General features: G+C 53.1%; 1 protein-coding gene across 1 annotated transcript in view; it reads left to right on the top strand.

The window, feature by feature from the left end:
* Nucleotides 1-10,769, top strand: part of LOC104404113 (striatin-interacting protein 2-like) — a gene marked incomplete at its 5' end in the record, with an annotated part of 18,028 nt that overhangs the window by 1,697 nt on the left and 5,562 nt on the right. Inside the window, 10 exons of the mRNA XM_010012462.1 lie at nt 291-345; nt 604-827; nt 2,144-2,209; nt 2,795-2,858; nt 3,823-3,894; nt 4,174-4,248; nt 4,747-4,844; nt 5,272-5,398; nt 6,890-6,990; nt 8,846-8,912. Of these exons, the coding sequence (XP_010010764.1) occupies nt 291-345; nt 604-827; nt 2,144-2,209; nt 2,795-2,858; nt 3,823-3,894; nt 4,174-4,248; nt 4,747-4,844; nt 5,272-5,398; nt 6,890-6,990; nt 8,846-8,912 (949 nt within the window). The remainder of the gene's footprint in view (nt 1-290; nt 346-603; nt 828-2,143; nt 2,210-2,794; nt 2,859-3,822; nt 3,895-4,173; nt 4,249-4,746; nt 4,845-5,271; nt 5,399-6,889; nt 6,991-8,845; nt 8,913-10,769) is intronic.

Below are 10,769 nucleotides of genomic sequence, written 5' to 3' on the forward strand. Positions count from 1 at the left end.
AGCCCCTGGATCTGCTCTAAGGTGTCCCCAGAGCGCAGCAGATGGTCAGGATCCCCTCCCTGAGCTGCTGCTCACGCTCTGAGGGTGCACCCAGCACACGGGGGGGTTCTGGGCTCAAGCACACACAAAGCCAGGTCCTGGGCAGCTTCTCATCCACCAGTTTCAGTTGCAGCAGATCAGCCCCGTGATGCATTTGATCTGGAGAAAGCGGGAGGACATCCTGACCTTATGGTAAAAGGCTGATAAGCACCAAGGAGCAAACTGCTCCCAGCAAACTTGTCTTTTTTTAGCTGCACTCTCCGAGTTGCTGTGTTATGGTCTGAGGATGAAAATGCACTTACTTTGGTGGGGGAGAGATGTCAGGTCATAGCTCCAAAAGTTAAGATGGGAAACGGGGTCACACCTCCTAAATCAGCAAGGTTAGAGGTACAGGGGGATTTCTTCCTTGTCCAGGCTTTGGTGGCAAGAGGTAGGAGGGAAACCTCAACTGAAGGAACAATTGGGAGCTTGATCCTCCCGGAACGTAGAACTCTGGAGCCAGCAGCTGGGAGGGAAATGGAATCCATGGAGTGACTTGAATTTCTCCTTCCCCTTCTGCTGCAGCCCCTGGTGAAGCAAGACAGCCTGGACATCTACAACGAGAGAGACCCCTTCAAAAATGATGAAGCAGGAGTCGATGAAGAGGAGAACGATGACATGGACAACGGGATCGAGGGGGAGCTGGACCTGATGGAGCGGGATGCGGTTATCCCCATGATGCCGGCTCAGCGCCCGCCTATTGAGAGGGTATCATTCCCCAAAGGGCTTCCCTGGGCCCCCAAAGTCAGGTAAAAGCATCTTGTGTCACTGCCACCCTCCCCAGTCCTACTTCCCCGTGGTTCACTGGAGGCGAGGGTCAGCCTGTGGCAAGTGGACTCCACTTCTCAGTTGGTCCCTTCTGGGCTGGGTTTACCTGAGCTCCTCCCCAGGCTTTACAAACCAAGCGTGGCCAAGCTTGGGTAATAAGTGACAATCCCATTTGGACATCCCAGTTGTGCTGGGAAGAGGCTCGTGCTGGAGTTGTGGGAGCAGGGTCAGCTTTCCCAACAGGCACCAACGGATCTCTGTGGGGCAAAGTTCTAGACTATTAACCTTGGGATCTAGTTCAGGCCATTGCCTCTTGCTTGTCGAGTGGGGCTCTTGTGTTGCCAGATGAAGTGGCCTTGCTCTAAGGTGAAAAGTGGGAGAGGAAAGATAAAAAGGATCTTTAAAGAAGGATAAAGAAGTTGGTGCCTTCCCTTCATAAGGCCAGTTCTGCTACATGTGGTATGGGGGAGCATTAGGAAAAGAGGGTGACAACCTCTGCCCCTTTCCCTCTTATCCATGTGAGCTTTTTTTGCTGTAGATCCGAAGCCTGGATTTAATCCAGTATCTTTGAAACACAAAAGCAGGTTTTTGATGAGGGAGCAGTGCCAGGGTTAAGTGTGTCCATCCAGAGCACTCCTTGCAGGACACAGCAAGAACTGGTGTCCCACCTGGGTCTCCGTACCCGTGGTGCTGTGTCACTCCACGTAACTTCATGCTTGTTTGCCTTGGCTGGTGCCTGGAAGCCCAGCTGGGTTCTCTCTGCCTGTGGGAGCCTTGGCTCATGCTTCATGTCCTACGTGTAGCGCTGAGGCCCTTGACTGGTTCTCATGAATGGTGCCCAAGGTGGCCAAGATGTCAGGTCGCTCTCGGCGCAGCACGTGCTGGGCCACACTGCAGAGACAACATTTGGTCACTCAGAGTGAGCAGATGCTGCTTGGAGATGCATGTGGTGGAGGCCTTGGCAGCCCTGGGGTAATGGTTGATGATCTTAAAGGTCTTTTCCAACCTCGTTGATTCTATGAGTTAAAAGGAGCTGGTTGTAGACAGCTCCTCTGCATTTACTTGCGCGCTTCCATGGAGTTGCACAGCAACTACAACCGGTTTTAGCTCACATTGCTCCTATGAGAGCAGTGGGGGTTGCATGTCACTGCTATTAAGACCTCCAGAAATCAATCTTAGGAAGCTCAAAGGTTCTTGCTGGCCCCACACTGTCCTCTCTGAGCAGTGCAGGCTGTGATCCGGTGTATGTCTGTTTTCTGACCTCCTCCCCGTGTTCGTCCCTCTGCTGCTCCATCAGGCAGAAAGACATCGAGCACTTCCTGGAGGCAAGCAGGAACAAATTCATCGGATTCACGCTGGGACAGTGAGTGTTTCGTGTGTGGCTCCAGCCAAGTCTGTCCCATCACTCCCACCCGTGCAGTTTAACTGGAGGGAGGTGTCCACAAAGGGTTTATGAACTCAACAGCCCAAAGCACGTTTGGGATGGGGCAGCGCTGGCTCCACTGCAGCAATGCACTCGGGTTAGAAAAACATGTTCTTGGAGATGCTGGTCTCCAAGGACCTCTTTCTATTAAAAATCAGACCTAGCCCAGAATAGGTGACCCCGGCCCAAGCCTGAGACTGGTTTGATGTGGGAGAGAGTGGAAACAACCCAGTATCCACAGCAAATGCTCCGGTTTGAATACATCGGGTCATCCTGGTGTGGCTGGTTTTAGGCCTCCGTGCAGAGACCTGATTTCACCCCAGTTCTTGCCCTGATGCCCCTTCCTCTAGTGGAGGCTTTGCTGGGAGGAGGTTGGGCAGCTCCTGCCGCCTTTCCCAGTTCCTGGCCCATCTGGGATGTGTTCAGTAGGCTCCAGGCTCCCTCTTTCACCCTGTCTGACATGGGAGTGTTTGAACACAGATCTCCTTCCCAGCCTTGGACTTACACTCTTCTCCTCCTCCACAGAGACACGGAGACCCTGATAGGGCTGCCACGGCCCATCCATGAGAGCGTGAAGACCCTGAAGCAGGTAAGATGGTGGCTCCATGCCCAGAAAGCCTTGCTGAGCAGCAGTCAGCTTCTCTGACCTCATCCCTTGCTACTTTTGCTCCCTGACACTCAGCAGATGTTCTGAGGTGGGATCAGATCCATGGGGATCTCATGGGGGTGGGGAAATCATTGGCCAAGGTCACTAAGGTCCTAGGGGGATTGCAGGGCATCAGGTCTTATCCACATAAACTTTGTGACACAGAACTTAGGATGAGTTCCATCAAGTTCCAAGGATGTAGGGTCTCAGCCCACAGTAAATGGGGATTTCATGGGAATTTAGTCTTCTGCTCCTCCTCATTCCATCTGAGCTCTTGCTCTCCCTGCCTTGGGAAGTCAATCTGATGAAGCCAGTCCAGGCCTGAACAGCTTGAGAGGGGCTGGATGTCCACCATGTGCAGTGTGGGATCCTCATGTCTAACCTCTGCCTGAAGCACAGTTACTGAAGGGAGTAAGAAGATCCCTTCTTGTTAGATCCCAGGAAAAGCTTCTGGAGCTTCTTGCAGGAATTGGGGTAAAAAAAGGAAAATTGAGTCCTCGCTGCAATTCCAAGTGGATTGTCCAGCACTTGGACATTCCCTTTGTCTGAGCTATGGCATTGCTGTGTCCTGGTGAGCATCTGCCATGTGCTCTGAAGGTGGCAGACCTGTGCTATTCCCAAGGGGAAGCGTGGCCAGCCTTGGCTCCCGCAGTGCTTCACATGGAGTGAGACACCTCCAGAGGCCAACTGACCCTATCTAAGCTCTGGATTGCCTTCTGGAGGAGATCGTCCCTCTCCATGTACTCACAGGAAGATCCTGGAAGGAGTAGGTGGAAGTAAGCAAAGGCATCGTGTGTGAGGGGCTTCAGGGACAGAGGGGTGTCCACACGAAGATGAGTTCTCCACACACCTCGCCCAGATAAAGGTGCAATGATGCTCCTCTGCCTTTGTCTGTGTATTTTGCCAGCACAAGTACGTTTCCATCTCAGACATCCAGATCAAGAACGAGGAGGAGCTGGAGAAGTGCCCCATGTCTCTGGTAAGAAGTTGCTGCACCCCAACACTAGATGGACATGTGGAAGGCTTCCAAAGTGTCACAGAAATCCCTGTGATCCTTAGGACATACCTTGGGTGCTATTTTTTCTAAAGGTCTGTGTCTTGGTCAAACGAGGCGGTGGAGAAAGGCCTGGAGCAGTCAGCATGCAGCTGCCTCCAGTGTTAGGTCCTCAAGCTGGGCTTGGTGGAGGTGTCTGACGTACCTCAAGTGGAGTGGAAATACTTCACCTTCCCTTGTTTCCCATGTTTCCCTGTGCTACAGGGGGAAGAGGAAGTCCAAGAAACCCCCTGTGAGGTCTTGTATCGAGCGATGTTGTACAACCTCCCCCAGTACATGGTGAGATTGTGGTTCCTGCAAGTACAGAAGAGCCTTCGAGGGGGGAACGGTGCTGAGCTGTGAGCTCAGAGCTCAGCACGGGGCTGAGTGGGCTTGAGTGGTGGGATTCTGGTGGGAATCCAGAGCAGAGCCGGGTGGGAAGTGGGGACCAAGGGGAGGGATACAGAGGGTCAAGGGGTGTAGATACACAGGGACACAGTCAGATGGTTGGAGACAGGTCAGTGGCTGGAAAATAGGATGTGTGCAGAGGAGTGGGAGCAATCCTGCTCTGCAGGAGGGGCTGCAACTGGGTGATCTTTATGGCCTGTCTGTTCAGGGACAGGCCATGAATGGAGAGGTTGAGCCTTGGCTTAGTTGGTCCGTCACAGTGAGCAGAGCTTGGGCTGGTGATAGGGTTTCTATGAAGTTGGCTTGAAGTTGTCTGGTTCCAGCAGGGGAAGGAGAAGGAAGGAATGTCCCATCCTGGGACCATCCCTCCACGCCTGCCCTCTTCTGCAGATAGCTTTGCTGAAGATCCTTCTGGCTGCAGCACCCACCTCCAAAGCCAAGACCGACTCCATCAACATCCTGGCAGACGTGTTGCCTGAAGAGATGCCGTAAGTCCCTGACAAGGTGGTCACCATCCATCCCAGCTCTGGCACGTGATGTCTTGGGCAGAGCACAGAGCTGGGGTTTGCCAATAGGTTTTGGAGGCTCCAGACCCGGGGATAGCTCTTTGGATAGATTTGGGTGGTGGCAAATGCCCCCTCCCTGGCAGTGTTCAAGGCCAGGTTGCACACAGGGGCTTGGAGCAACCTGCTCTAGTGGAAGGTGTCCCTGCCCGGGGCAGGGGCTGGGACTGGGTGAGCTGTAAGGTCCCTTCCAACACAAACCATTCCATGATTCTATGAAATGAGAGTCCAAAGGGGAAGCGAAGGTCCCTGTTTCTGCAGAGCTTGTTTGAATGAGTATGAACTCAACAGTCCCTTCATCCTCCTTGCTCCCATTCCCACTGTGCTGCTGCTTCCCTTCCCTCCACCCCAGCATCACCGTTCTCCAGAGCATGAAGCTGGGGATTGACGTGAACAGACACAAAGAGATCATCGTGAAGAGCATCTCGGCTTTGCTGCTGCTGCTCCTCAAGCACTTCAAGCTGAACCACATCTACCAGGTGAGGCTCAGCTATTACCAAGCTCATCTTGAAGCCAGTGGGACCTGATAGACCCTGTTCTAAACAGACCTCTCCAGGATGGGTTTCCATGAGGAGCTGCAGCTCACTTCCCATAGCAGTGAGCCCTAGTTGTGGGGCAGGATTCGGGTAGGGATAGGGTTGCAGGCAGGGATAACCTGCTGCACTGTATCCAGACTGTTTCCACTCACATGCAAGGAGTTTTCCAGCTTCTGGAAAAACTCACCCCGTGGCTCCTCAGGTTCAAATGTAGGAGCTGTCCCAAGCACAAACCTCTCTGATCGAGGGGGAAGGAGACTGGGGTTAGACAAGGCTGCCTTTTGCTCTGACATCTCCAATGACCAGAAATAGAGCTGGGCAGGACCTCATGAGGTCAACTAATCTGGTCCTGGGTCCCTCGGCAGGATCAAGTTCTTGGGCTCCAGTTTCAAGAGGCTGGAGGTCTGGCTCCTAAATGCAGCCTGATTTCTGTTTCATCTGCGTGGCACCCATTGAGTGCACCCACATGAGGGCTCCCCTTGATGACAGAGGGACTGAGCTCTGACGTGAGCTGTGGCCTGTGCCCAGTTCCCACCATTCTACAAGTCAAACAATTTGGTTTTAATGGTTTTGCCTTTCTTTGAAGGTTTCAGCATGGTACAAACCCACCTGTGTTGGGAACCCCTTGGGAGTTATCTGAGGATAAATACCATACGTTGGACTGGATAAATTAAGCCCCCCCTTTACAATCCTACATCTGCTCTGGGTCTCCCCGTGTCCCTTCACTGGTTTGTGTCACTTCACTCCCAAGGCAGCTCCTCTCATTATCCCTCCATGGCAGGACCCTGGCAGTCTGCAGCTAAGTCTGGAGAAGGCTGTGGGGGCTTCTCCCCCTGATTCTGCTTTTGTGTCTGCTTTTGGGTGAGCCACCAGCATTGGAATCGGCCTTCCAGTGTCTGAAGGGAGCTACAACGATGCTGGGGAGGGACCTTCATCAGGGACTGGAGTGACAGGACAAGGGGTGATGGGTTCAGACTGGAACAGGGGAAGTTTAGGTTGGAGATAAGCCAGAAGCTCTTCCCTGTGAGGGTGCTGAGGCGCTGGCACAGGGTGCCCAGAGAAGCTGTGGCTGCCCCATCCCTGGCAGTGTTCAAGGCCAGGTTGGACACAGGGGCTTGGAGCAACCTGCTCTAGTGGAAGGTGTCCCTGCCCATGGCAGGGGTTGGAGCTGGATGATTTCAAGGTCTTTTCCAACACAAACCATTCCATGATTCTAAACTACTTCCATAATGTCTGTGTGCCCTCCAGCTGGTGGGTGCTGCTGCACATGCTGCTGCCTTATCCAGCAGACTCCTGCAAGGGGGAGATGGTCTTTGACGTGCCTGGAGCAAACAGTCACGACTCCTTTGCTCCTGGCTGGAAATGGCTTTTCATTCCCAGCGATGCTCCCAGTTATTCCAGCTAACACTGACCCATTTCACTTCTCTTCCTCAGTTTGAGTACGTGTCCCAGCATTTGGTGTTTGCCAACTGCATCCCGCTGATCCTGAAGTTCTTCAACCAAAACATCATGTCTTATATCACTGCCAAAAACAGGTACAGCCTCTTCTGGGGAGCAGAGAGGTGATGGAGCAGGGAGGCTTTGCACATGAGGAACCCTAACACGTGAATCTGTGGTGGGACCAAGTGGCCTCTGGTCTGGGGCGGTACAGTCTCCACTACAGAGATACGCTGGAGGGAGCAAATCCCTTCTGCTTGATGGGGAGGACTGGATGGGGGTTTCTCAGTGTCCTACTGGACCACTGGGATACATGTGGACCTGTCTCCCTGCTGACAGGAGGCTTGTTCTCATCTTTGCATGGACTCCTGCAGAGCAGTCCAGTGCCAATGGGCATCTGTGGGCCACAGCTTCAAAAAGGCTGGATGGGATAAAGTGTTCTAGGTCCTTTCTGCTTCCTATAATTCATCTTTCCTGACTTCTTCAGGCTGTGCAGAGTTGTCACTGTTGTTACTTCTGATCTGAGAAGGACACTGGCCCTGTTTTAAGTTTCTGTAGAACTGATTGGACTCTGCAGGTCAGTGTAAGAACTGAAGGACAACTCCACAAGCTCCCCATGACCCGGCTTCAGCGTGTGCTTGAGCCCAGAACCCCCCCGTGTGCTGGGTGCACCCCCAGAGCGTGAGCAGCAGCTCAGGGAGGGGATCCTGCCCCTCTGCTGTGCTCTGGGGAGACCTTAGAGCAGCTCCAGTGCCTAAAGGGGCTCCAGGAGACCTGGAGAGGGGCTTTGGACAAGGGATGGAGGGACAGGACAAGGGCAATGGCTTGAACCTGCCAGAGGGGAGACTGAGATGAGCTCTTGGGCAGAAGCTCTTCCCTGTGAGGGTGCTGAGGCGCTGGCACAGGGTGCCCAGAGAAGCTGTGGCTGCCCCATCCCTTGCAGTGTTCAAGGCCAGGTTGGACACAGGGGCTTGGAGCAACCTGCTCTAGTGGAAGGTGTCCCTGCCCGTGGCAGGGGTTGGAGCTGCAGGAGCTTTAAGGTCCCTTCCACCCAAACCAGGCTGTGGCTCTATGATCCTATGAACTCTTTCACAGCTCAGTAGGGTTTCAAGGGGAGCAGTGCAGGGATTTTACTGTTGGAACCATGAAATGATCCTTTTTGTTGCTTTTTGATGCTCTTCTTCTTGGTCTTCAGCTGTGTGTGTGTCTCCTGCATGGAATGGTTGTGTATGTGCAAGAGGCACATATGGAAAATACAAAGCAATATATGAACTCTCTTGCTGATAAACATTTCTGCTTCTGATCCCGTGCTTTAACATCACATAAGTGGTGAGGAAAAGTAGTTCAGGAGCACTTTGCTCCCTCCTCTGCTGTCTGATGGAGGTTGCACAGGCAGGATGCACACCTGGAAAATGAGGTTGGATTTGCAGCTGGATGCTCTGATCCAGGGAGGTTTAACTGTTCCTGCTGGGAACCAGGTGTCTCTGTTGTAACCTAAGATCTGTTTTGGTGCTGGGTGTTCTTTCCTTTGTTAAATATGCGTATGAATAACTGATCTGTCATGTCTTAATGGATCCAAACCCTTCGAGTCCCTGTTAATGCACTCAGGATGCGGGTCGGAGCCAGGAGGAATTGACATGCTCCATTAAGCTGAGACATGAGGTGGTGGTGAGGCTGGGAGCCCGTTTGGATGCCATCCCTGCAGCTGGAATGCAGGAGGGAAGCACATCCATGGCACTGGCTGTGGGTGCTTCACGTGCCCAGCGTGGCTCGCTGGAGATGGGATTGCTCCCCATCCAAAGTCCTTGCTGCGTAAGGCAGCGCTGCCATTGCAATTCCAGCCTCAGGGACAGTGGAGTTATGCATTGCTGGGCATGATCATGGACATCATCTTAAGAAGCTGCTTTCCTATGTGATGGTTTTAACAAGTCCCTTCTTCCCTGTGTTCCACAGCATCTCCGTCCTGGATTATCCTCACTGCACAGTCTATGATCTGCCCGAGCTCACTGCAGAAAGCCTGGTAAGCAGCACAGAAAGGGTCCTTGTATCCAATATTGCTGTCTGTGAGAGGGTGAGGAAGGAGTTCTGCTTCCTCTTTTCTATCTTCCTTTTACTGAATCCCAAACATTCCCAAAATCAGACTTTTTTCCCCTCCAGACTTGACAGTTCCTCCCATCTCTCGCTGTGAGGAGGGGGCAGTGCTGGTGTTGTGCTCCCCATCTAATAGTTGGGTTTAGAGTGTCTCCTGTGGCTCCTCCAAGAGAGAACCTGCTTTTAAAAGGATTTGCCCAGAGGCTGTTGCCCCCCAGGTTTTAATTGCTCTGAGTGCTCCTAAAATGCCAGTAGATAAGGAATGAACCAAATTCCCTATGGAGAGGAGCCAAAGTGTGATGGAGACCAGCCAGTGTGATGGGCTGTGTGGATACACACACTGTGGATGAGGCATTAATGCTGGCAGGTTCCCAACTGCAGTAATTCAAGTGCAGAGCAGGTTGGACTTGGAAATGGAGCAGAGCAGGGACAAGCTTTGGGGTTAACAGGGAGAGGGAGCAGAGGGAAGGGAGACCTGAGATGATGCAGGCATCATTAGGAAGGAGCCTGACCCAAGCTAGTCTGGGCAGGGATGCTCTCACATTGCCTGGCTGCTAAAACCATAGGCTTGTGTTGGTTTCCTTAACTGTGTAAGGGCTAAAATTACTAAAATTAAGTGATATTCCCTAGTTCCTATGAGCCAAAGTTACTCTTGAATCCCTCCAAGGCTGCGCTCAGCCAGGAGAGCCAAACTGCTTGTATCGGATCTGTAGCCACAGCGTTTCGGATGTGCCGCTGGGATGCAGATCCCTGCTGTGAGCTGAGTATGTCACATCACCTTTACATAAAAACCTGCTGTGGAGAGGCGGTGGGTGGGTGTGGGGTCATGGAATCACGGAATCCAGCCTGGTTTGGGTTGGAAGGGACCTTAAAGCTCCTCCAGCTCCAACCCCTGCCCCGGGCAGGGACACCTTCCACTAGAGCAGGTTGCTCCAAGCCCCTGTGTCCAACCTGGCCTTGAACACTGCCAGGGATGGGGCAGCCCCAGCTTCTCTGGGCAGTTCCAGTGCATCATCACGCAGGGGCACCTTTGGGTGCCCGCTCGGGGTGACAGCTCCCGGACATCACCCCGCTCCTTGCCAAGGGGGTCAGTGCCCTGTTGTGCGCCGGTCCATGCTGAGGGCTGGGTGTCCTGGGCAGGCTCCGTGTTCCTCCAGCGCTGCCGGGCTCTTACCAGCCCTCCCCTGGCCCGATGGGGACATCTAGCGGCACATCGGTGCCTCACGCTGGTCCTCTCGCTCACACGAAGCTCCGTGGCCAGTTACCCCTTCCCAGTGGGGTCTGCTCCCCACTTTGGGGCTGTGGCATTAAAGGACAGTGCCTCTTCGGGGTATTAGCCTCATGGCAGACTGATTTCATTACAAAATATGCAGAAAGCAGCTTGAATTTTACCGTGTGTGTTTGTCTGTGGGAGGACACCCAGGAATGTAAGGATTTAGTAGCAGTTGAACATGCCCTGGCACTTGAGGTATGTGCTTATGTGTGTATTTATGTTTATTCAGGCAATTTTAGGTGTTGCTTTAGTGTTTTTAATACTCTGATGCACTGATTTTAACCCCCAGCAGTAACACGTTTCTTAGGTGATATAACAGATGATTACAACAGGCTGAGAGAGCTGGGCTGGGGCGGCTGGAGAAGAGAAGGCTCCTGAAGGGGACACCTTAGAGCAGCTCCAGGGCCTAAAGGGGCTCCAGGAGACCTGGAGAGGGGCTTTGGACAAGGGATGGAGGGACAGGCCAAGGGGAATGGTTTGAACCTGCCAGAGGGGAGATTGAGATGAACTCTT

This window comes from Nestor notabilis, unplaced genomic scaffold, assembly GCF_000696875.1.
Source record: "Nestor notabilis isolate BGI_N333 unplaced genomic scaffold, ASM69687v1 scaffold794, whole genome shotgun sequence".
In the NCBI taxonomy this organism is placed as follows: Eukaryota; Metazoa; Chordata; class Aves; order Psittaciformes; family Psittacidae; genus Nestor; species Nestor notabilis.